This window comes from Cryptomeria japonica, chromosome 10 (genome assembly GCF_030272615.1).
Source record: "Cryptomeria japonica chromosome 10, Sugi_1.0, whole genome shotgun sequence".
Classification (NCBI taxonomy): domain Eukaryota; kingdom Viridiplantae; phylum Streptophyta; class Pinopsida; order Cupressales; family Cupressaceae; genus Cryptomeria; species Cryptomeria japonica.
Genome location: NC_081414.1, coordinates 211,686,771 through 211,714,629, shown reverse-complemented (window position 1 = coordinate 211,714,629; position 27,859 = coordinate 211,686,771). Strand labels below are relative to the sequence as shown.

General features: G+C 39.2%; 1 protein-coding gene across 1 annotated transcript; it reads right to left on the bottom strand.

Annotated features, from left to right (window-relative positions):
- Positions 1-314: 314 nt before the first annotated feature.
- Positions 315-3,383, bottom strand: LOC131037687 (pentatricopeptide repeat-containing protein At4g02750). Its single transcript, XM_057969870.2, has 2 exons — positions 1,184-3,383; positions 315-992 (listed from the first exon to the last, which is right to left on the bottom strand). Exon 1 carries the CDS (start codon positions 3,128-3,130, stop codon positions 1,301-1,303), a length of 1,830 nt encoding a protein of 609 aa, XP_057825853.2. The 5' UTR covers positions 3,131-3,383; the 3' UTR covers positions 315-992; positions 1,184-1,300.
- Between the last annotated feature and the right edge of the window lie 24,476 nt (positions 3,384-27,859).

Here is a 27,859-nt window from a genome sequence, read left to right as displayed (position 1 = left end):
CATTTCCAAACTCCTCTCTAGAGGACTATAAAAATATCAAATAGAGAAGCATACAAAATATTGTAAAAATAGATTGTGAAAACTTTAAGATCAACGCAAAGTGTGACCTAAAATGTTGATGCAAAATAGATTTCACACAATTGAATTCAAAAACTATTTGTACTCACTATTACTTGAAATTTGAAATATAAATATGAATTAGAAAGCATAGATCACAAACTACTTAATTTAGAATATAGGAAAAACAAACTCAAAAAATTGCATTTCCCAATTCCTCCGTAGGAGACCATAAAATTACAAAATAGAGAAGCATATAAAAATAATGTAAACATAGATTATTGAAACTTTTCATAATTCTACAAGACATTCTTTTAATCCCTCTCTAGAACTAAACAGCCGATTTTGTAGCAGGCAACAATTAGATAAGAAAATATGGAAAGGCTTAAGAAGAAATTACAAGAGAACACCGTACTACAAAAGTTCCACGGGAATGTAACATTCACGAGAACTATCAATAACAATGGACTTTGTGATTATGCCGGGTAAAGCTTACAGTGATGATCCCAACAAGTTTGTCTACTACCTTTGCAAAACATGATGGTACTTTCCTCCTCTACCTCTGTATTGGTTCTATGATGTGTTACCATTGCCTAAGCTGCTTCTTCATAGTTGTCTGTACAGGTGGTTATATGTATGTTTTACCCAAGCTCGCATGTAAGAAACTGGTATGTAGATACAAGAATGCAGGTATCTTGTGTCGTAGTGGCTACATCAGATGGGAATTCGCATAGTACGTTACATGTTTGCTCGAATCATTTGGCTCTCAAGCGTATTCACACCTTCCCCCAAAAAACTCAACAAGAGAAGATAACTTACTCCGACTCTCCACTGATATTTCTTGAGGTTACAGATAAACCACGAAATTTATAAGATTTAGCAACTGAAATGCTAGAAATTCCTGCTAATGAGTGGAACCAAGCTGAGAATAAACTCTGCAAACTTATGGTCATCATAATTTTAGTATCTGGTCATTTTGTAACCAGTTAAATATTTTAGTTTGAAGTGAAGCCTTAATTATCCCCTTCCAAATTTTTTATGGACTCATACCATCTCACATGACATAGAGAATTTGATTTGATTTTTTTATGTATATAATAAGGAAACTCAAAAGAAAAACACCCACCTTATACATTTATCCATTGAAGTGTAAACTTTTTTCTATATGCAGAAAGTAAAGGGTGAAATTGCCTTTGACCATTCCATTACTGATTAACTTCAGATTGAGACTTGGGCCAGCTATTCAAATTTGATCACTGCCTCCAAGGAATGCATGCACATGTTTATTTAATTCAATCCAACTACATCCAGGTTTCTTTTTCATGTCTCTTCCTCTCATCTTTTTCCGTACCTTCTCAATGTCACTCCACCTGCCAGCAGCAGCATAAATATTTGAGAGGAGCACGTATGGAGCAGTGTTTTCAGGTTCCAACTTAAAAATTTGGTCTGCCACATACTCTCCCAGCTCTACATTGTTATGCATCCTACAGGCACCAAGCAAACAAATCCAGACAATAGCAGCAGGTCTAAAGGGCATTTTGGTGATGAAGTCCTTTGCTTCGTCTAGACGCCCAGCTCGGCCAAGAAGGTCAACCATGCATACATAGTGTTCTGTTCCAGGAACAATGTTATAGTGTTTTCTCATGCAATTGAAGTGTTGATAGCCCTCATCTACCATGCCAGCATGGCTACATGCAGACAGAACACAAACTAATGTGATATGGTTGGGGACCATGCCAGAATATTTCATTTCTTCGAAGAGTTGGAAAACTTCCTTGCCATCACCATTCATTGCATATCCTCCAATCATTGCATTCCATGAGACAATTGGCCTAGGATGCATTCTGTTAAACAATTCACGTGCCTTCTCGATATTCCCACACCGTGCATACATATCTACAAGAGCAGTCGTCACATAGACATCAGAATGAAATCCACCTCTAATTATCTTTTCATGGATCTCCTTACCCTGTTCTAAAGCTCCAAACTTAGCACAGGCAGGAAGAATACAAGCAAAAGTTTTTGAGTTTGGCATCATGCCTGCCAATTCCATTTCTCTAAAAACCACTAGGGTTTCCTCAATATGCCCATTCTGTCCAAATCCTGCAATCATTGCATTCCACGAAACCAAATTTGGCCGAGGCATTTCCTGAAAGAGTTTAAGGGCTTCATCAACAAACCCATTTTGTGCAAATCCAGCAAGCATGGCATTCCATGAAACCACATCTCTTTGAGGCATTTCCTGAAAGAGTTTCAGGGCTTTATCAACAAGCCCTCTCTGTGCAAATCCTGTTATCATCGCATTCCATGAGACAACATTTGATTGAGGCATTTCGTTGAACAGTTTCATGGCCTCATCAACAAATCCATTCTGCGAAAATCCCACAACCATAGCATTCCAGGACACGATGTCTCGATGAGGCATTCGCTCAAAGAAACCTAAAGCCTCGTGAACAAGTCCACTATGCGTGTATCCTGCTATTAAGCTTGTCCAGGAAATAACATCTGGCTCAGGCATTTCGTTAAATAGTTTCTGTGCTTTCTGTACATTTCCACATTTCGCATACATATCTATAAGGGCATTGGCCACAGAGACATGAGACTGAAATGCCCTCGTTAGAATTACTCGGTGGAGCTCCATACCCTGTTCAATAAATGCCAATTTGGCACAAGCCGAAACAACGCTGGAGAAAACCAATTGATCGGCTTCAACGTCTTGCATTTCGCGGAACAGAATGAGTGCCTCTTCAGCAGGGCCCTGCTTTGCATAAGCTGCAATCATCAGAGTCCACGAGCATACATCCCGTTCAGACATTTTGTCAAACACCTTGCGAGCGTCTGCCAAGCTTGCGCATTTGACGTACATTTTTATCAGTGTGTTTTCCACAAGCTTGTCTATTGCAACACCCATTTGAGTTCTCTGAACGTGGATTCTTTTCCCTTGTAATAATTCTTTTCTGTGAATCCAAACCTGCAAGAGAGAAGCATGTGTAGCAAATTCTACCGTAGTGTCTTTTATATCTAAAATACCCACAACCTCTTTCAGGCAACCCCGTTGACAGAAACCCCTCATCTTCAAACTGGTTTATGTTTTGAATGAGGTGAAAAAAATAAAACCATGTTTAGGTACAACTCGTCCATGCCCGCTTGAAAGAGATTGGTAGCATACCAAAATTCGTCTGATCTCTTCATGATCGCTGATAAAAGTCAAAACAAAATCAATTTCTTAACTGAATGAGATTTTTTATACCAGATCCTCAACCCGGAAAGAAAAGAAAAGGAGATTTCAATCATAGACCGCATATATAATGACATGTTTTGACGGTCTCTCCTGTCTGTCATATGAAACTTTTAGGACAGTCTCGTACTTAAATATCTTATCATTTGAAGTTTTCATAAAAATATAAATTGTAAAAGAAAATAATAATTTCAAAAAAGATTTATATAAATCTTTTATATTAATTTTTTTTATTAGTTTTATTAATCATATACATTAAATATGAAAAAATATACTTACGGATTATTTATTTAAATTTCAACATATAGGAGGCTCTGTTCTGGGCCCTGCGAATTTTCGAACTGAAAGTGCTCAGATTATAGTCCTTTTTGAAGGCGGTAGCAGGATCGAGGCAACCAAGGCGGATGACGTGGACACCTCTGCGTTAATGTGGAGGAGTTAATCTCCTCCATGCGGTTTGGAATCTCTTCCCTGCTCATTTGTTTTGTTTTAACTCTGAAATTAAATGCTCTGTGTTTTCATTTAAACCTAACTCCGCTGCCTACCTAGTCACTTGTGCGACCCAACCCTGGTTCCCAATGGAGCCAGAATCAGATGGCGGTGCCATTAATGGCCCTAACTCTGCCTCTCAAACAAACTCAACCCAGAAAAAATCATTTGTCGAGACCGTCGCCCCGCCTGCTAATGGAGTCCACCCTTGTGCGCGATTTCTTAAGGCTCCTGGAGACGAACGACCCAGTGAGGAAGGTAAGTGCCCGAGCATTGCCTCAGACTCCTTTTGCATTTCGCCAAATAATGAAATGCTGAAATAAATTGCTTCGGAAAAGATTAGGTTAAGTGACACTACCATTTTCTTTGCTTGTGTTGATATTGAAAAATGCTCGCCTAGGAAATTCTTAGATGATTGGTTTAATAGTCTCTGGAATTTGAAATTAGGGCTTAAGATATCATTCTGTAGGCAAATACAGAAAGGTCTTTACCTTATTTTCTTTAACACTCATGAATCCCAACTTGAAGCCCTCAAACGTCAATATTGGACGGTCGGGAACACCTCCTTTCGTGCCCTAGCCTGGTCTTCGGAGGCGGTTAATGAGGAAGTTCTCGCGCTATCCTCCCCTAGATGGGTCATCCTCAAGGATGTCCCTCCCTTTATCTGGCGTTTTCTTCCCCAACTAATGGAGCCATTTGGAAAAACAATTCGGATTGATGAGACTACCCGATTGGTGCCCAACCTTGATGCAAGAATGCTTGTATCTATTAAGCCTGGGATTGACATCCCTCCATTCTTAAACCTAAATATTAATGGAGATACCTTTGTCTGCCCTATTGAAATACTTGGAGGTTTGAATGCCTATTTTCTTTGCAAGAAAAAAGGTCATCTTCAAAAAAATTATCCAATTATCAATCGCAGAAAACAAAAAAATAACATTAATTTAGCTAATGCATCTGCAAACCCTAGAACCAGTAAAGATTTAAACTCAACTAGCATACACTCTGTTAGCGAAGAGACATCTGCACTCGACACCAATCCTATTGAATTAAATCCAATGCATATTGACAGCACACCTCTGGTATCTGAACCCCTCATCCCTGTTTCCGATCCCTCAAAAGTTCTTGGAGATTTGCCTTCTGATTGCTTTCATATGGTCACCTCAAGAAAGTGAAGACGGAAAATTGCCCATCAAAACGCCTTGATTCAAAGCCGGTCTAGTGTCCCAAATACCAACCAATTGGCGGGCACTAGAAAATACCCCCTCCCTACGAATAATGACATACCAACTACTTCTCAAACCCCGGCCAACTTTGTGGTTAAAAATATGGTTAAAATCTGGAAAACCCTAGTCGTGGTGCTGGTGATGCTAGCATAAGTGATAATCCTACAAAAATGATGCTCAGGTCTGGAACTCCCAAACAAACGGACCCCTCATCACCTGCAGGACTTACCCCTGATGTTAACGCCACCAACCGCTCGTCAGCATCGATGTGCAATGAGATAGAGGACTATCATGTTATTGAAGTTATCTATGCCAATAAGGGTCTAGAAGACATTAGGTCTAGCAGGATGCTCTATGGCTTTCCAGGCTCCTAGGTGTTTGGGTCTGACATAGGAGGAAATGCAGATAGTAAGATTGAGCCATATGAGATTAGTGAGGATGATGATTACCTTATGAAAGGATCTTCCATGGCTAAGAAGAAAGGTAGACCTGTGGGCTCCAAGAATAAGAAGAAGCCTGGAGATCAATGTGGTCTCCCTAACAATCCGTCTTAATCCTCCTTTCTCATGAAATACATTTCATGGAACATTAGAGGCCTTGAGTCGCCTGATAGGAAGTTTGTTATTAAAAGATTTCTAAATTATCATAAAAATCTAGATTTTTTGATGTTGCAAGAACTTAAAGCCGTTGGGTTTTCTCTCGACACTACACTTGACTTTATTTGGAGAGATGCAATCAAAATTTGCACCAATCACCCGAAAGGAAAGGGGGGAGTTGGTCTTCTTATAGCCCCTAAGTGGGAAAGTTACATTAGGGATAAGGGCATTTCCCCATGTAATAGAGTGGCCTGGGCTACCCTGGATATTAGAGGCTCTTGCTTTGGCATATGCTCCATATATGCACCTAATGACTACAAGGAAAGAATATCCCTCTGGAATTGGCTGGCATCCCTCCCAAGTATCCCCTGGGTCATGGCTGGAGACTTTAACATGACTGAACACCAAGATGACAAGGCTGGGGGTCTTCCTTTTGAATGGAAGAGTCTAGAAAAACCTCACTGGGACAAGTTTAAGCAACAACTGTAGTTGTTTGACCCCCTTGAGGGTGCCAAATCTGATACCTCTGCCCCATGGTACACTTGGTGCAATTTTCAGCAAGGCCCTAATCGAATCTATTCCAGATTAGACAGGTTCTATGTTAATAATGACTTCTTCTCCTTTTCCCCTAACCACTTAGGGAACACGGTGGCTATCTTACCGGTAACTCTATCCAACCATTTTCCTATCTTAGCTATCATTAATACTAGAAACTCCATCTCCAACAACAATTCTTGCAATAAGAAGTTTATACTCAACACCTCCCCGCTGAAAGACAAGGATGTCCTAATTGCCATTAAGATGGTTAGGCTCTTCAACATGCAGCCTCAGCATCCCCAATCCCACACTCTCAGATGGAAGAGGACCATCTCCTCCTGGCAGAAAATATTTCAAACTATTGGCCATAAGAAAGCCAAGGATTTTAGATCCCTCGAAAAAACTCTCACTCATCGACTCCATTCTTTGGAACAAGAAATCCAATTACAACCCTCCTCCCCTACCTTGGCTGAACAAGTCTCTCAGGCTAGAGACATCCTTAGGAAACATCAACAGGTCAAAATCAGGGGTGCCTTCATCAGAGCCCGTAATCACTGGCTCAAATTTGGAGATAAAGGCTCCAAAATTTTCTTTAACCTTCTTAAACAAAAGCAGACCAAAGAGAAAATTGATAGAATAACGGTAGAGGACAAGGATATCCTCAATATCAATGATATCAAAGATGCCTTCGAAATGTTTTATAAGATTCTTTTTACTTCAGAGGATAATGAAGCCTTGAAAGATGCTAGAAATAAATGTAGTACCATTATCCCATAAAGAATCTCTGAGAATGAAGCTCTCCTCCTCAAGGCCAGGATCTTTATGCAAGAAATTGCTAATGCCATTAAGGCTCTCAAGGATAATAAGACCCCAGGCCCCGATGGACTCCCTGTTGAATTCTACAAAACCAATATTGAGTGGGTCACTAATGACCTTTATGACATATATAATGAAGCACTTGATACTGACACCCTGGGGGAGTTCATCAATAGGGGTATTGTTAAACTTATCCCAAAAGAAGGGGACAAAGCCCTCATAAAAAACTGGAGGCCAGTTACCCTCCCTAATGTCTCATATAAAATCCTAGCCAAAGCCTTAGCTTCCCACCTTGAGAAGATTCTTCCCAAGTTCATCTGTTCTACCCAAACTGGATTCATTAAAGGCAGGTATATCTTGGAAAACCTTGTCACTAGCTGGGAATCTATGGAATGGGCCAGAACCTCTAACCAAGACTCTGCCATGTTCCTTGTTGACTTTGAGAAAGCCTATGATAGGGTGGAATGGGACTTCATCCTTATGATGCTCAAAGCCTTTGGTTTCCCTAGCGAATTTTGTGATTATGTTCGAATCCTCCTCAAAGATGTTTCCGCCTTGATTGAAGTTAATGGGACTCTTTCCTAGCCTATTCCTCTCTCTAGATCCATTAGGTAGGGCTGCCCTCTTGTCCATGCTCTGTTTGTTATTGCATCGGATGCCTTATTCTATCTCCTTAGAGATAACACCCTATCTCCTAGAGTTCACGGCATTAAGATGTCGGATGACTCTGAATTGCTCAACATTCAGTTTGTCGATGATACCTCGCTCTTCCTGGAGCTCTCTAGGCATAATATTGAATCCCTCAATCAAAAACTTGACACCTTTGGTAGAGCCTCTGGCGCCCGGATCTCCAGATCCAAATCTATTCTGCTTGGGTGGAAAGATAAACCACCGGACTGGCTTCAGCAATTTGGATATTCATGGGGAGGACCTAATAAGATAGTTAGATACCTTGGTATCCCCTTCTTTGTATCTCCCTCTCTTAGAGACATGTGGATTTGGGTCAAAGAAAAAATTGATAAAAAGCTTAACAAGTGGAACAATAGGATCCTCTCCCTAGCTGGCAGGATTCAAGTCTGTCAGAAAATCCTCTCTTCTTACAGTATTTACTACTCCTCTGTTTGGATGTTCAACAACTACCAAGTTTTTGAAATCCAAAAGTCTATCAAACGCTTCCTATGGTCTGATGGCAAGGGCAAAAGAAAAGCTCACACGTTCAAATGGACCTGGTGCCACTTAGACAAAAATCTTGGTGGGCTGGGCCTTAAGGATCTCAGAATGCAAGGAATCTCCCTCGCTGCCAAATGGATATTCCATGCGCTAGAAGGTCAAGAACCTTGGAAGATTCTTGTCAGAAATAACATACAAAATGGTGTCCCCAAGGCTGCCAAATCTTGGAAAGCCCTCCCATTCAGTGATTTGGTTGTAGGCGGTTTCTCTGTGTCTGTCCAAGGCACCTGGGTGTTTAAGTCCATCTAGAAATCTTGGGAGCATGTGCGTAGACTTATTGACAATTCTAGCATTGACTGTGATAACACTCTCCATGGTGAAAGAGCGATATGGTGGAATCTATATCATAACTCTAAACCCCTTGCCTTAACCCAAGGATGCTCTGCTAGGCACTAGTATAATGAGGGAATTAAGTATCTTATGGATATCTTGGAGCATGATATCTCATCAGCTGGGAAAATCTTAGTAATAAATATGATCTCCCTGCCTCACATAAGAGGAACTACAAATGATAAAAAATGCATGTGCTAGTCTCAATCTCCCCAGAAACACTCATGCAGACGCTCAGAGATACCTCTCATTCCTATGGAAGGATGGCTCCCCCCTCACCAAGATCAAAGCCAAGTCTATTTACAACTTGCTCAACCATGACACCTCGGTGATCGATCATGTTAATGATCTGTGCTATGTTGACCGTAACTCCTCTGCATAGCAGAAAACCTTTGAGAAGCTATGGAAATCTCCCATCCCCCCTAAGATCAAATGCTTCAGGTGGCAACTCATACTGGATAGACTGCTTATTAGGAATAATTTGGCTGCTTACGACCTATGCTCTGTTTGCAGGAAGCCTAAGACCGCACGACACATTTTCTTTTACTATTTTTTTGCTAGAGAGGTTTGGTTAATGTTTGGAATTTCTATCACTCAATATGTATGTACTCTTGATATAGTTATTGGTTTCATTCATGGGCTTAAGAAAGATGCTAACCTATTCTGGCAAATTCTATCTTCCTTCATGCTTTGGTTTATTTGGAAACTTAGAAATGAGGAAAATTTTCAAGGCAATGATAGGGAACTTACTGGTTTTTTTAAAAAACTCACACATTATAAAATTGTTGAGCAGGTATGCTTTCTGATGAACGTTGAGAGGAATAAACTGTTGCGTTTCCTCAAAGACGACCGCACAACCATGTTTATTTATGAAAGTAAGATGGATATGAATGGGTCAGGATTGCAGAGAATCAAACCGCCTTCGATGATGCATTGAAGAAATTGATCAAGGAACTCCAAGATAACAACGGTCCTCACTTCAACAAGATAGAGATGTGCACCCAGATCTTGGAACGGAAGAAGGTGGTATGGATGGAAGAACCACAAGGCTGGACCACATGGCTGGAGGACCAGGATGAGATTCTACATTAGTGCCTTATGCTACTAGTAATATAACTATATGCACTCTTCAGTGTCTCTTTTTTGTGGTTAGTAGATGACTGTATATGTTACTCGAATAGTCTTTTTGGTTTCACTGCTTGGTGGTTGAGGCTTTGCCTCCCTTGACCTCTTTTGTATAAACTCTCCGATTGTCGGTCTCTCGATTTCTAATATATATAAAAAAATACCTATATTTCGAATAAAGTAATGTAAATAATTTGTTGCTTTGTATAATTTAGATTAATTAAATATTTGTGAAAAGGAATCATTATTTTTTTAAATGTTAATAAATAATAAAGATTATAATAATCTAATATAAATTTCCAAAATATGAATTATGTATATTTAAAATCAAAATTAATTTTTTTGAATTATTTTCTTTTATTATTTTTAAATTCAGGTATAAAAAATTAATGATGTATTAAATATAAATTTGTATTATTCCCTATCTTATATACTTCATTACAATTTATCAATGCTTATGTCTATTTAAAGGTACTCTCATTAATGCATTCAAAATTTGTTTTATTTTGTCTTTTAATTTTTTATTGACTTTAAATTTAACAAAAAATATAAAAATATAAAAGCAAAAGAACAATTCAAACGTAGAAAGAATTTTTTTCTATAGGAAATTGAGATCTTGTTTTCTATAGCCATCAAGGTGTGTTATGTTGGGCAATTCATATTTGCTTCATAGATTCTATTGGCTAGCAAGTTGCGTTATGCTAGGTGATCCATTAAAAAGGCATGAATTCCACTAAACAAAAAGTTGCGTTATGTTGTTTGATATGTGAAGTGCAACAAATGATTACACTAGCAAGCTATGTTATACTTTAGGTAATTAACAATGATGGTCATGCTAAAAAGTTGTGTTATGTTAGATGATCAGTGCTCAAGGGGTGCAAATTGATAACAACTATTAGACTTGTAAGCCTCACTATACTTGTTGACCAACATATTTGCTAAAGGATCAAGCTAACAAGTTGTGTTATGCTAGAAGATTGGGATGAGTCATATGGATGCCACTAGCTAGCAAGTTGTGTTAACATAGGTGATCCATACATCATCAATGCTTCAACAGATCAAACTAGTAAGTCGTACTAGGCTAGATGATCAAAACAAAGGTTAAATACCATGCAAATTGCTAGAGATAGATTTGATAACTCAATGATGAATGAATAGTACCAAACCGGTACTGAGAGGGGGGGGGTGAATCAGTACAGACAAAAACACACTCTTAAACTGGTTTGTCAGCAGACACTATGCATTGACAGACAAACAGTAACACCGGTCCTTAAATAAAGTACAACTGGCAAAACCCAAAATAACTAAGACAAGCATAGACTGGTTGACACTTATCTTCTCATACAATCTAACACTTCATTTCCATTTCACCCTAATGCATGAACAGGTAATCTACCATCAAGGATATACATATAAGCAACTAGATCAACATGATTCACCGCTTGACAGAAAACAACATAGCATCACATGAAGAAGACATCACACATGACACACATATTTTTCACGTGGAAACCCAACTGGGAAAAACCATGGTGGGGATGAATACCCACAAGCTTGTTTTTGAACTCTTTAGAAGTCCGCTCTGTTAGGAGCCTTGTCCGGTTAAAGACTGATACAATATGTTCTGTTAGGAACCGATCCTGTTAGGGATCACCCGGTTAAGGGATGGCTAGAATACCTGGTTAAGGGTTAAACCCTGTTAAAGGTTACCTTGTTAGAGGATTTCAAGAACTCAATGGTTTTGAGTCACCTTGTTAAAGGATTTACGACAAGCCGGTTAAAGCTACCTTGTTAAGGGTTTTTCCAGCTATTGAGGTGGTTAGTGATCAACAGGTATTTCAATGATCTGGTAACAACACCCAATGCCAATGCAGATCCGCTTTAGCTCCTCTTTACCTTCTGCACTTACACTCTGCAGGTATCACTTCTTTCCTCTGGTCTGGCAAGAATCACGTATCTCTTCTCTTGGATACACACACACAACTTTTGCCAACAACCTCAGAAAGAAACACAACATCGACCTTAAAGGAAAACAAATAGGTCGGTAGCATACACCCTAAACCCTAAACCTGTTATGTTAAGGAATTCAAACGGTTCAATCCTGACCGTTGAGCCCACTACATTAAATGCAATAGTCTTGATCGAATCTCAAGACATTCTCCATCATTCGTTTTCCACCGATTTCATGGCGGCTGATAACCTATCACACGTTATCATCGTTTACAGACTTCGCATATTCCCGAGGTAGATAGGAACAATCTTCTTCATGCAAGATCCTTCACGCACACAAGGCTTACATGGCACCAGGATTTGTTCTTCGTTACCATGCTAACTCATCACACAAAGTCACCGGTTGAGCCACACTGGCTTGAAGCACTTCAACCGGAAACCTTGAAGTTGAGACTACCAACCGGTCGTCATACAACCCTTCCATGTGCCGGTTCCCACAACCATATGCCGGTTCACCTTGAACAAACACACCGCTTCACTTTGGCACAAATGCCTATTCACAGTGTTATACCGGTTCTCTTCTCTTCATCATGTTGACATCAATGACAACACACAATGCCATTATGTCCTCATACTGGTTCACATAATGCCAACAATCTCCCCCTTTGGCATTGATGGCAATATACAAAGATATCTCTCCGCTTCACATCTTCTCCCCCAATTTCTACAGATATCTTCTCCGCTTCACATTTTCTCCCCCTTTGACAACAATGCCAAAGTGGAGGCACAAGTTGCCCTATTCCATTATGCTGCTCCCCCTGAGGAGTAGCATCCTTCAACACATCAATCCAAAAAAAATTTGACTATGCAATACCTGACTAATGTGGAGCATATGCCTTTAGTTTACCTCCTGAAAGGGCAACACCCCTAGTTCACCTCTTAAGTACATAAATGTAGCCTTTGGGAGAGACTTGGTGAATATGTCTGCTAACTGCTCCTTACTGGAAACATGTTCCAGTGCAATCTCTTTGTTCTGAACCTTTTCCCTCAAGAAATGATTCTTAAGCTCAAAGTGCTTGCTTATAGAATGTAAAACCGGATTCTTGGAGATATTAATTGCACTAGTATTGTCACAAAATATACTTACCGGTTCAAATACAGGAATTTTGAAGCTATTTAATACATGCTTCATCCAAATTGTCTGAGTGCAGTTCATGAAAGCTGCAACATACTTTGCTTCCGCTGTAGACTGAGAGATACAACTCTGCTTCTTACTCATCCATGAGACCAGTCTACCACCGAGAAAGAATGCACCACCAGTTGTGCTTTTTCGGTCATCTACATTACCTGCCCAATCAACATCTGTGTTTACTTTTAAGTTGAAATCCTTTCTATATGGATACCACAATCCATAATGAACAGTTCCCTTTAGATACCTAAGAATCCGCTTGACTGCAACCAAGTGGGATTCTGTTGGGCTTTTCTGGAACCTTGCAGTAATGCCAACTGCATGTGCAATATCTGGTCTGCTCCTGCACTACATAATGCAACTTACCAATCATTGATCGATATTCCTTCTCATCAACCAATGCTGAGTCATCCTCTGTGGATAGTTTACAACCGGTCACCATCGGCGTACCAACTAGTTTTCTATCTTCCATGCCAAAGGTCTTCAACACCTCTTTGACATACTTGGACTGAGTGATAAAGATTCCATCTTTCATTTGCTGGATCTGCAGTCCAATGAAGAACTTAATCTCCCCTATGAGTGGCATCTCAAACTCTTTCTTCATCTCATCTGCAAACTCATGACTCATCTTGTCATCTCCATCAAAGATAATGTCATCAACAAATACCTCATAGATCAGGATCTGATCTCCTTTAGACTTCAAGTAGATATTGCTATCTTCACTTGTTCTCTCAAATCCAATCTTTACAAGATGGGAATGCAGACGTTCATACCATGCTCTAGGTGCCTGCTTTAGACCATATAAAGCTTTATGTAGCTTACATACCATGTCACTGTCTTCAGATAGGGAAAACCCATCTGGTCGCTCTATATACACCTCCTCTTCAAGTACACCATTTAGGAATGCAGATTTTACATCCATTTGATATACTTTGAAACCTTTAAAAGCTACATATGCAAGAAGCATACAAACTCCTTCCAATCTGGCTACAGGAGCAAAGGTTTCTGCATAGTCTTCTCTTTCTTTGTGGGCATATCCTTTGCACACCAGTTTGGCTTTGTTCCTAATCACTGTGCCATCCTCATTCAACTTATTTCTCAAAACCAATTTGGTACTAATGACATTTTTATGCTCCAGTCTGGGTAACAAAGACCATGTACCATTTTTCTCTATCTGGTCAAGTTCCTCATCCATTGCCTTGATCCAGTCTTCATCTTTATGTGCCTCTTTGAATGATTTAGGCTCAAATTCAAAGATCATACATGAGTTTTCTCTGACCTTTCTTCTTGTAAGTATTCCTGCATCCTTATCTCCTATGATCTTCTTAGGATCATGATTCAGCTTAACATATTGAGGAATGGTCTTGATAGATTCCTCTTTCTTTTCTTCTTCATCCTCATCTCCATCAGTATCAACATCTACATCTACCGGTGTAGGAACACTGTTACTGGTACTCGGTTGACTGACAACCGGTTCCCAGAAGGTTACAACCGGTTAATTTACCACTTGCTCACTACCAGTTTCCTCCATTTTCTCAGAGGTTTCATCAACTCTTACATTGATGCTTTCCATGATTCTCTGAGTCCTATTATTGAAACACTTGAGAGCTTTTCTCTTGGTGGAATACCCTAGGAATATTCCCTCATCACATTTTGCATCAAATTTGCTCTGGTGTTCACTCCTCTTGATGTAACATTTGCTACCAAACACTCTAAAGTAGCTAACCATAGGTGTCTTACCGGTCGAATACTCATAAGGAGTTTTATCCTTACCTTTCTTGATGAGTACTCGGTTCATTGTATAGACTGCAGTGCTCACCGCTTCTCTCCAAAAGGTGTGGGCTACCTTTCCTTGAATCAACATAGTTCTAGATGCTTCAACCACAGTCTGGTTATTCCTCTCTGCTAGGCCATTCTGCTGTGGAATTCGGGGGGCAAATAGTTGCCTCTTGATGCCATGTTCTTCACAGTACTTGTTGAATTCACCGGAAGTGAATTCCTCTCCTTGATTAGTTCTCAGGCACTTGATCCTTTCACTGCTTTCCTTCTCCACTAATGCTCTCAAAGCTTTGAACTTTACAAAAGCTTCAGACTTATCTTTCAAGAATGTGACCCACATCATTCTTGAGCAGTCATTAGTGAGAATCATGAAGTACCTATCACCCTGCACACTCCTAGTTTCCATAGGACCACACAAATCAGTATGCACAAGATCAAGCAAATTTTTAGCAGTGAAAGATTTACCTTTAAAGGTTGAGGAAGACATTTTCCCCAATTAACACTCTCCGCACAAGGTATTATCCAGTTTGCTTAGCACCGTCAACCCTCTAACTGCCTTGATCTTACTAGCCTTCACAATGTTATCAAAGTTTACATGACAGAGTCTCCTATGCCATATCCAGCTATCATCAAATTTAGCAATAAGACATGTACGTATATTTGCATTCAGCTGAAATAGGTTACCTTTGGTCTGCATGCCGGTGGCCACCAATTCACCATTCTTTCCTTTTATTCTAAACAATCCATTGTTGAATTCTAGAGTGAGACCACTATCATTCAGCTGGGCAACACTCAGAAGGTTGTGTCTGAGACCATCAACCCAATACACATTGTCAGCACTACTCTTTCCATTCAAATAGATGGACCCTTTGCCTTTGACCATGCATGGTGCATCATTACCAAAGTGAACCACACCACCATCATACTCTTCCAAGGATAGAAACTTGCTCCAGTCACCAGTCATATGGTGAGAACAACCATTGTCAATAATCCACTCATTGAAATTATCAAACCGGGAGACAAGAGCCTTCTTGCCTGACACATCTTCCTTGACAACAACAAACACAATATCTTCATTTTCTTCATCTTCTGATTCCTCAACTATGACACCTTCATCAACTGCCACAAAACAATTTCTCCGGTTTTCTCCTTTGAATTTCTTGAACCTTTCCGGTTTGTCCTTGTTGTCGCCATTAGGATAGTTTATAGCAATATGTCCTATCCGGTTACAAGAAAAGCATTTCAAAGGAAGCTTACCTTTGTATTTCTCGGTTCCTTAGGAAGTTTCCTGGCAAGGAGAGCTTCAAATGCCATCAGAATCTCCTCATCATCCATGTCTCTACTCTGTCTTGGTTCACCACTGGTGCTTGGTTCTTTTCCTTTTCTGGATTGTACAACAGAAGCTTTAAAAGTTGATTCAGTCTTTTTGTAATGCCCCTACCCTAGTCGGCCTTGTAAAACCCATTTGACCTTGGTTGACTTCCTATGTGACATTTTTGAATGGTTGGTTAACCGTGATGCAAGGTTGTAGATTAGATAATTTAAATAATGGTGCATACCTACTATTGCGCTTTTGCATCGATTCTTGTGTCAATGTATTGTTTCCTAATTTTTGTGATAAATCTCGAGCTAACGCCTTCATTGAATATGTATATGTATATGTATGCTTGCGTGATTCATGGGTGCAGGAGATTGCAGGTACAACACCGCCTAGGGCGAGGTTCAGCTCCTTCGGGATTCGCAGGGTTGAGTAAACCTCCTCCATCCTCAGAATTCGGATTTGGGGGTCATAAAACTCTCATCTTGCTTTAGCCATGGTCAGGTGAGCATCGTGTGTGGTTCGTGGGGCTTTCTTTTCGTTGGGTTGCATGTCGTGTGATTTGGTGGACTTCCTCGGTTTGCATGCCTTGCGTGGGGTAAGTAGAGTTTGTTATCCTAAGTATTTAATCCAATTTAATGAGTAGATGTACGCATTAGTAATTTAGAAATTTAAAATAGGTAGTTTCTTTTATATGATTAATCGTTAATTTAAAGAGATCGCTTTAATTATAATTGTAGCAAGCTTAAAGTATTTAACTTGAATTAATGTGTTCATTTACGCATTAGTAGTTGAGAAAATTATAATAAATAGGTTTCTTTCATGAGATTAGTCACTCATTAAAAAAGGTCACTTTATTATGTTGTAGCGAGTTAATTTAATAGTTAATTTAAAAAAAAATAACGAAATTCAATGAGTTATGCGTTTTAGAAAAGAAAGATTTAAAGTCATTGGGAAATAGAAATAAATTAATCATTTTCGCATTTTGGAAGAAAAAAGGTAAATTTTATTATTTAAAAGAAATTATTTTCTTTTTACTTGTAAAGCTGACATAGTATAAAAGATTGATTTTTGGAAATTTAAATTAATCTAAACGCCTTACCCTGGTCAATAGTTTCGAAATATAATGTAGGCCTAAATTAATATTGAGAAATTAAAATTTTAAACTAAATAAGAGATAGAAGCATTTTAATTTTAATTAGAAAAGCGAGTTAGATTTATTGAGTAGTGGAAATGAATGATTTCCATTTTCATTTTCTTTTATTTTAAAAATAAATGCTTAAATTCGAAATTGGAAATTAGGTAAAAAAAGAGGGGTTTCTCATTTAACCTAGTTTTGAAATACTTTTGGGGGGTTCTCTTTTTTGGTCATCCTTTTTGGAAAAAAAAAAATAGTTTTGGAAGGGAGATTGGGGATTTTGGAAAAAGGATGGAGTTTTACAGCAGCAGATTTGGGGGCTCATCATCAAAATCCTTCCAGGAAAGCTTATTGAGGTAAGAATCTCTTTTATCGATTTGATTAAGTTGTTTTTAACAAAAAAAAAAAAAAAAGAGAAAAGGGGGTTGTATGTTTTTCTTGCAATTTCGGTTTTCAGATTCTCCATTGTTGTCCATGAGTAAGTTTTATTGTAGAAATTTGTTAAAGAGTAGCTTTGTTGGATCTTTGTGTGAGAGGTGAGAGAAAACGAATATTGTGACTACCATCGGAACAAGGGACATAACATAAACAACTGCATGAAACTCTGACATGAAATCCAAGATCTCATTGACGTAGGCAAGATCGTTGTTGGAAATCACGTGACTAATGCTGATCATAAGGCCTTTAAAGATCCCTTACTGACTTATGAACAAGGAGATTCCTCAAAATCCAAGGGAGGAGCTAGAGTCAATTATACCTACACTAACAACGATAATATCATCAACATGATTTAATCTTCTCAACCTGAATATTGCAATGTGATCATAATCCAGGATCACCAAAGTCAAGCACAAACTGATAATGTTGTGACTCACGCTCAAAGGAAGATTACTCTCCAAGGAGCTAGTTCCTCAACTTTCGATCAAACAACATCAAATCTACCAAATAGACAAACAGACACAATCATGGCCAAATCAAAATAGCTAGCTTTATCATCTTCTCCTGATTATAGTATTGTCAAACAATTGAAGAGAACCAATGCTCAAATCTCCATTTTGCAACTGCTTAAGATCTCCTCTGCTCATAGAGAGGTCCTAGACAAGGCTTTACTTACCACCAGTGTCCCTAAAGATTTAGACGTAGATCGGTTTCAATCTATGGTGGATCACCTGACTTCACCTCATTACCTCACTTTCTCTAAAGAAGATGATAACTCACTGAGTCATCCACATAACAAGCCATTACACATTGAAGCCATGATCCATAAACACCGAGTTAAATGTGTTTTGATAGATGGAGGCATTGGGTTAAATATCTGTACCTACAATCTACTAACATAGTTGGGATTTTCTTAAAACGTTATTGATCCAACAAAGAAAATAACAATCAAGGCTTATGATGAAGAAGAAATAACCTCTAAGGGTCTGGTATGATTACCGATCAGGGTAGGACCTGTAGAAAGAGATGTAATTTTTCAAGTCTTGGATCTTCATCTTTCATACAACATCTTACTGGGCAAGCCATGGATTCATGAAATGAAAGCAGTACCATCTATGTATCATCAATGCCTGAAATTTCCTTATAATGGAGTTGAAGTCAGTATTCTTGCCGATACAAGCTATACCTGCAATGCATTAACACAGAGTGTTGATGCTTTTGTTCCTCATAATAGAGCAGCCTCTACAACTGAAAGTTCAGAATCTTTGCTAAAAGATTTAGAAAAGAAATTGAAAATCACAAACACTGGCATAGATGGCTACAAAATAGAGCCTATACTCTCACTAATGTCTCTTCCTCCATCACCAAGGTAGTTGGGAAAACCATCGGAGGTTATGAAGCCACAAACTTCAACTCTAAAAGTCATTTATAATGGTCTCTTTATACAATCTTGTACTTCTCTTGCAAATGAAATAGAAGAGGATGATGTTCTCAAATTGTTTTTCAAAGAAGATAGTGCAAACAAAGAAATACGACATTGTGAGATTTCCCTGACACAATATGGTCCAAGCTATAAGATGTTTCAATGCATGGGATATTCAAGTACCAATCCTATAGGAAAGCGTCAAGAAGGTATTGTTGAACCTATTCAGTTACAAACTAAGTCTGCCAATGATAAAGCTGGACTGGGATATGATCCAAGGAAGTCATTAGATCAGAAGCACACGTCCCGCCATCAACTCAAGTGGAAGAAAAAGGTACTACCTTTAACAACACAAGAAATTAATACTCAACAAACTCAGGAAGAGTGTGACGATGAACAAAAAGAATTACCCACCCAAAGAGAGGAAACGGATGGTAATCAAGTTCCAATTATATCAACTATAATACCACAGGAAGTGGAAGTCCCAGAGGATATGAGAGATGAAGTATATAGAATCAGAGAATTGTTTGCACCACTAAACATTCCAGTCACATATACTGGCAAACAACAAGTAGATGATTCAAAAACTGATTCAAATGAGTATGAATGGGGTCCAGACCACTTCTCAGATACATCTACTATAGAAACCCTTGAAGAATCCAGTGATATCACAGATGATGCACAAGAGCTGATACGCCTAAGAATGCAAAGGGAAATGGAAGAAATCAAACTAAAAAGACAAGAAGACTATGAACGATAGTTGGAGGAAAAGAGGATACAAGAAAGTCCGTCACCTACTAACTCTCCCTCTAATGAGATAAGACAAATCGGGTACAAAACTACAAAAGAAGAATTAGAAGCTACAGAAATAGAACCAGTCATCAGTCCAAAGTAAGTTGAATGGAACAGACGACAAGGATCAACAGAACATCAAGGTTATGTCCACAAGTGTGTCAAATACAAGTGATCAATGAATCAAATCACGAAGGGACTTGCAGCATCAAAGATGTAGGAATTGATACTATATATACTTTTACTAAGCCACTTGAAGACGAGTCAGAAACTTCATCTTATGACTCTGATAACTCAAACAGGAGCATTATGACTACTCTGTCATGAATGTTGAGATATTGTCTGCTGACCCTATTACTGTCACACCACGGTATGTAGTCCAGTCTGAAGTAGGTGACGACGCTAGAAGTAGGTCGGTTGGGTTAGGTCCAATAAATACTAACATAAATTTTGATAATCATGTCGTAACTTTTCCTGGTCTCAAGACACATATGCAAGGTAGTCTTATGGAACCTGATTGGTCAGTCCGAAGCCATGATGATAGTACCGTGAACTCCCTTGAGCCTGTTCCAACCTTATCCTTAATACATCCTGAACTGATTGATGGTACTCTTTATAACCAACCCTTGAATGTACCAACTTTTGCCAATGATTATACATTAGCCTATTATCTTAATGCAGTTGAACCCATGAACTCTTCCACCAGTGAACAGAGTGAAAACAAAACTGAAACAGCTATCAAGTATCTTAGTCGCAAAAATAAGAAAAATAAAAACAAAAGACCTGATGGTGAAAACCACATTGTGGTGGTGTCAGAATCTAAAAAAGAGAAAATAAAGGATGTGCCTAAAGGTGAAAAACTCTCTGAGGACCCTGAACATGAGATACTTGATATACTGCCAAGTCACTTCCAGGAGAGATCTTCCATATTGATTGAGCCAACTCAGCTAGTGAATATTAGGAGTCAAGAGACACCACACATCATTCATTTAGCTCAATCACTATCAGCAGAAGAGTTAAAAGATTTCAGCAACCTTTTTTTAGAAAAGAAGATCAACTTTGCATGGACATACTTAGATATGCCAGGACTAGATCCTGATCTCATCATGCATCATCTCTCTATTACACCAAGAGTTAAACCAGTCAAGCAAAAACTCCGTAAGATGCATCCTCACATGGCACTATTAGTCAAAGCTGAACTAGAAAAATGGTTAAAAGCTAGATTTATCAAAGCTATAGACTATGCAGAATGGATATCAAACATAGTACCTGTATCAAAGGAAGACAAATCTATTAGAGTTTGCATAAACTTCAGGGATCTCAATAAACCATGTCCAAAAGACGATTTTCCATTGCCCAACATTGACATGATAGTAGATATGACTGCTGGATATGAGATGTATTCATTAATGGATGGATTCTCTGGTTACAATCAGATCAAGATAGCGCCTGAAGATCAAGAAAAGACAACTTTCACGTGTGCATGGGGGACCTTTTGCTGGAATGTTATGCCGTTTGGGCTAAAGAACGCAGCAGCAACTTACCAAAGAACTGTAACCACTATCTTCCACAATATGATGCATAAAAACATGGAATATTATGTTGATGACACCCTAGTAAAAACTATGAAGAGATCTACGCATATTCAAGAACTAGGCCTCATACTAGATAGAATGGAAAGATTCAAGTTCCGGTTAAATCCTAAAAAGAGTGCATTTGGAGTAACATCAAGAAAATTGCTTGGTTACATAATTTCAAAAAAAGGAATTGAGGTTGACCCTGAAAAGGTCCAAGCTATAATGGAAATGCCTCCGCCCAAGAATATCAGTCAAATGAGAAGTTTACATAGCCATCTTTAGTCAATAAGGCGTTTTATATCTCAGTTGGCAGACAAAGCTCAACCCTTCACAAAGGTATTAAGGAAAGGAATTCAATACAACTGGGATAAAGATTGTGAACAACATTTACAACAAATCAAAGAATATCTTTCTAATCCACCCATATTAATGCCACCGATTCAAGGTAAGCCATTGATTCCATACATATCAGCTACAGATACTTCACTGGGGGCACTTCGAGCACAACGGGATGACAATAAAAAGGAATGAGCTATCTATTACATCAGCAGAACATTGGTGTCTTATGAAATGAACTATAATATAATAGAGAAAGCATGCTAGGCATTGGTCTTTGCATCACAAAAATTAAGGCACTATATGTTAGCACACTCTATTAAGCTGGTAGCCAAGGTTGATCCGCTCAAATATCTTCTCAGTAAAGCAACGCTTACAGGAAGACTGGCCAAATGGGTCATGACTCTTACAGAATTTGATATTGAATATGTGGAACGTAAAGCCATCAAAGGACAGGTTATTGCAAACCAACTTATTGATGCTCCACTTAAAGATAGTCAACCTCTGCATATAGAATTTCTGGATGAATCAATCATGCACCTTACTCAACAATCATGGAAGATGTTCTTTGATGGGTCTTTCACTCAACATGGTTCTGGTGCCGTAATAATTTTTATTACTCCTCAAAAATATTCAATTTTGAAAGCTTACAAGATTCTCTTCCCTTGCACAAACAACATTGCAGAATATGAAGCTTTGGTAAACAGGATCAAGTTGGCCATCGAGTGGAAGATTGTTGAATTACACATCTATGACGATTCTCAACTCATTATCAACTAAATCAATGACCTATATTAGACAAGAGATGAGAAACTGATGCCTTATAAGAGAATGGTGGATGATCTTAAGAAATACTTTACCTTCATATCATTTCAGCAGATCCCCAGAACAACAAATAGAGCAGCAGATGCAATGGCCATTTTGGCATCTATACCACAGCTACAGGACTCTAATTTTCACTTTGAATTCCTAGTGGAAGAGTTACATTATCTTGCCTATGATTCTCCCGAGTCCCAGATGGTCTATTCTATTATTGGACATGACTCATCTCGTTATAGCCACATTTACTCTTACCTGCATGACCAAGTTGTCCCTGCTAATCTTTCCCGAAATGAAAAAAGGAACCTAATCCGAAATGCGTCACGGTACATCATCATTGCTAACGACCTATTCAAGCGAGGTTTAGATAATACTTTTCTTAGATGTCTAGAAACTGAGGAGTCCCAACACGCATTATCTGAGGTTCATGAAGGTGTTTGTGGCTCCCATTCGAACAACCTAACTTTAGCATGAAAACTACTAAGGGTTGGCTACTACTCGCCAGACATGGAGAAAGAAGCTATAAAATTTTCTAAAACATGTGAAAAGTGCCAACTGCATGGGCACCTTATCCATGCTCAGCAAGAGATCTCATACCCTTTGTGACACACTGGCCCTTTTAACAGTGGGTGTTTGATCTAATTGGCCAAATATATCCTACATCATCTAAAAGACATAAATTTATTATCACTGCCACTGAGTACTTCACTAAGTGGGTAGAAGCAGTTCCGCTCATCAAAGCAACCGGCAAGCAAGTAACTCTATTTATTCTTAATTATATTATCTGTAGGTATGGTATACCTTCATCCATTATAATTGAGAATGGAGGATAGTTCAAGAACAAAGATCTAAATGAACTCTGTGCAAAATTCAAAATAAAACAACACTGGTCATCTGCATGCTACCCTCAAGGTAACAGACAAGTTGAAGCATCTAACAAGAATCTGTTGCTGCAGCTCAATCATGCCTTATGGGCTTATAGAACAAGTATCAGAACACCTATTGGGGCTACACCTTTCTCTTTGGTGTATGGGTCTGAAGTAATATTACCTATTGAGGTGGAAAAACCATCTCTAAAAGTTTCTTTGCAAGGTCTTGTTACTGATGAAGACTATAGAATATCTAGATTACAAGAGCTTGAATTGCTCGATGAGCATCGACAAGTGGCATTTGATCATCTCAGAGTGTATCAAAAGAGAATGTCCAGAGGATATAACAAGAAGGTTCAACAAAGAGAATTTCAGGTTGGTGACCTAGTTCTAAGAGAAAATTCTAAAAATCAACAGTTTCGAGACAACAAATGGAAGTTCAAACCCAACTGGTTAGGTCCCTATATCGTTACTCTAGCTTTTGGCTCTAGTGCCTATCAACTCTCAACATTAGAAGGAGAATAGCTCTGTGAACCGATCAACAGTATCCATCTGAATAAATTCTTCACCTAAATATTCTCTGCTCCAGCAGCCTATACAGCTAAAAAGTCCTGAAGAAATCCTAAAAATCAGAAAAAGTCCTAAAGAAATCCTAAAAATCAGAAATAGTCCTGAAGAAGTTAAAAAAAAAAAAACCGGGAAAAAGAGAGAAAATGTCTTGCTGAAAACCTGGTAAACAGGCACTTTGGTAAAAAAAATAAAAATGAATCTCTGCCAAGAAAGAGAAAACCTGGCAAACAAGCGCCTCTTGTACTCAAGCACTCCATCTATCAAAGTAACGTTGGCATTCCCTCTTTCATGCATCTTTGCTTTCATCTATACATATTTTAGTCACTTTTGTGACATCCTGGTTTGTTGGAACCCTCATGGCTTGAAACCGATCATTGTCCTAGTCTTAGGTTAATCGACCAAGCAATTTACATGTCCTAAGTAGTATCAACCAAGTCATATTTCCGTCAGTGATACCTGGTCGTCCACTCCGAGTCGGTCACCTATCTCCTGACTATTGAAGAGTTTTATCACTGAGTAAAAAAAGGGAAAAAAAGAGAAAATGCCTTGGTGAAAACTTGGTAAACAGGCACTTTGGTAAAAACAAAAAAATGATCTCTACTAAGCAGGTGAAAACCTAGCAAACAGGCGCCTCTTGTACTCAAGCACTCCATCTATCAATGTAACGTTGGCATTCCCGCTTTCATGCATCTTTGCTTTCGTCTGTACATATTTTAGTCACTTTTGTGACATCCTGGTTCGTTGGAAACCTCATGGCTTGAAACCAATCGTTGTCCTAGTCTTAGGTTAATCGACCGAGCAATTTACATGTCCTAAGCAATATCAACCAAGTCATCTTTCCATTAGTGATACCCAGTCGTCCACTCTGAGTCGGTCACCTCTCTCCTGACTACTGAAGAGTTTTATCACTGAGTAAACAAGCAAAACAAAATTGAAAACAATTACTAAATAGTTTGAGCTATGCATGAAAATTTTCTTTGTGTGTTGTCTTTTATTAAATTTTGATTATTATCCCTCTGAGTAACTTGAGGAAGTCTATCTTGACTAAGAGGAGCAAGGATTGGGGGCATAATATCTTTATTGTTTTTTGCTTGTAGGAATGATTACAATGATCTGAAAACATCTAATTAGTTGGGTGTCTGTGATAAGTGCCTTCACATTCAGGTGAAATTGCCACACATACCTCGACTCTGCTTATTTGAATGCTACAGGGAGGTTCCCATCATTTCTTTTCCTGTTTTGAGGGAATTTTTTTATTATGCAATCCGGGTCCATGCGTAATCTGTCCAAGGATATGAACGAAAAAAGGGTCATTGTGGACAAGATAATTAATATTGCACATGAAAAGAAAGGAACTCTAATCTGCCTGATGTGGTTGTAAAACTCTCAATGATGAAAATTAAGCTTCTTTTAAAATCTAGTGACTAGGTTTAGGTTGCATTTTGCATATCATTTTGCATTTCATTCTGCATTTTGTGAATTTAGAGTGATTTCGGTATGTTAACAATGATCTCTTTATCTTCTGCATGAGAGTTGGAGGCATTCGTCATTTCTTAGCTAAGTGGTCTCTTTTCATCATTTCTCTGATCGAGTACTTGTGTTTTGAGATGTTAGCTGCATACATAAGCATCTTATATAGATTCATACATTTCATTATTACTCATTTGCATTCATGTTATTGCATAGAAAAATGAAAATTTGCATTACTCACTACTCATTCACATTCATTTATTTGCATATGAAAAGAAAGAAAAATAGCCATCCATAATCATTTGCATTACATACATCCATACTGAAAAGATATGCATACATATAGAACAACATCTCATGATCAATTAACACAAGTACAATGAAGTCAAATCAAATCTCCTATATATATATATATATATATATATATATATATATATATATATATATATATATATATATCGTATAAGACTCAGAGTACAAAATGATGTCAAATGACATATACAAACTCCCATCGAAGCAAGAATTGTATAGGCTACAAAAAATGGATATGTCTACAAAAAATAGCAGAGCTACAAAAAAAAGACTATCTAGCTCTCAACCTCTCCCTCATCGCCTGGTGGAGGAGGTGGAGCCTGCTGACCGGGATCCTAACGAGGTGCCCGAGCTCCCTCCGACTGTGCCATGTACTGCAAGTAGGGCACAACTTACTGGGCAACTGGAACTGCTACGTTGTACGCTGCAACATAGTATGCCGCTCTACTCGTCTGGTGAAGGACCTCCTGCCGCAAAGCCTCTGTCTTTGCTCTCATCTCTGCTCTCATCTCTGTGATCTGACGGTCGCGCTCAGCCCTAATCTTTGCTAGTTGTCGGTCATGCTCCACCAGCTATGTCTAAGCCACTATCAATTGTGACTACAGCTCCGCAAGACGTTCTCTCATCGACCGTCCCACGTCAGTCCCCTGCTCTCTCGCAGGCTCTCCACCCCCATCTCCACCTCCATCTCCACCCTGCTCCTCCCTCCGCTGTTCGGACCTATCTCGGCACTACTCACTCCTCCTCAGCTCCACCCAATCTCATGCCTATACTCCCTAAGGATTCGCCCTCACCCCACTGTTATCCAACCCCAACTGGAACCCTGCTTCTACTAGCACCAGGATCACCACCTGCCCACCTCGAAGCCTCGACTCTCTGTCCCTATCCCTATCTCTATTCCTATCCCTATGTGAGGGTGTCATCCTCAATCTCCTCAATACGAGGAGCCTGCTCAGCTGGATCTGTGAATCTGGGGAATGGATGCTGCTGGAACCAATCCCTATACTGGGGCAATACCCCCGCATCTGCAACATCATCCATGTAATCCCATCTAAGGCGTTGTAAACCAGTCAGCTCCTGCATACTCAAGGCACAGGATAACCTCGGTGACCATCCCTTCCTCTCCTCATTAGCATATCTCGTGTATGTTGTGTACTCCTACGAGATCCTCTAAGGCCCGCCATACTACCTCATCACTCAAGAAACTGCAAATTGCTCCATTATAGTCTACGATCTAACGATAAGTGGGCGCGTAACAAAAATATCCCGACGTACCAGCCGCCAGTCATCCCATGGCTCTAGGCCCCTGTAAGGTCTCCATATCATAGGTATAAGGTCATCTAACTACCGCCGCCAAAAATCGATCTTGCCTAGATGGGGGTGTGTAACATAACCGGCATACCTATATATAATCGGTTGCCTAGACTCTCTACTGTCATCTACAATAGGCCGACAAACGGGAAGGTGCTCCCAAGCCAAAACCTATAAGATCCACACACCAACAACCATGCTCTTACCCTCCTTGTACACTATCTCATGCATCTCATGATACATGTGGGCCAATATGCATGAACCCCAGCCAAGCCTCAGAGGGGTCTCCATCAATCTCTCCAGCATCCTACCCCAACCACATTGGAATCCCTGTTGTCCCCTATCCGACATCAGAAAGCAGCCGATAAACCCTGCTAGGACATAAGCCAGAGAAATTCCTCACTGTACCTGCTCATCATGACGTCCCAACTAATGGAACGTGTCAATATATCAGGATCCCTGAAGACATGCCTAATTGCTTGTAAACTAGGAAGGTGTGTTGCATCATAATCCACCTTATCCCCAACAAAAGGGATACGGAGGATCCTATATACATCCTCGGGAGTGATGGTCATCTCCCCAACTGTTAAATGAAATGTGCTATGCTCTGAATGGAATCTCTCTACCAACATCATGAGCATACCATGGTTCACATGGATATCGGGTAATCTAAGAAGGTGCGTCAAACCATACAAATCAATATGAGCATGCTCAACCTCTGATAACTGTTGAACTAAAGTCATAGTAGGTGGATAAAAGCATCTGAAGAGCACATGAGGTAATCGAACCTGCAAAACAAAATCAAACAACGAAGCATCAGAAAAGATTCCAAATAAGCCTACAAGAGAAGCAAAACATCATGCAAATCCAACTACGCCAATTGCAAAATCAAAATTTCAAGTTTAGACATTCAAAAATGCTCGT

Excerpts from the sequence above, each read along its gene's own strand:
- LOC131037687 (XM_057969870.2), bottom strand. The coding sequence starts at position 3,130 with ATGAGGGGTTTCTGTCAACGGGGTTGCCTGAAAGAGGTTGTGGGTATT.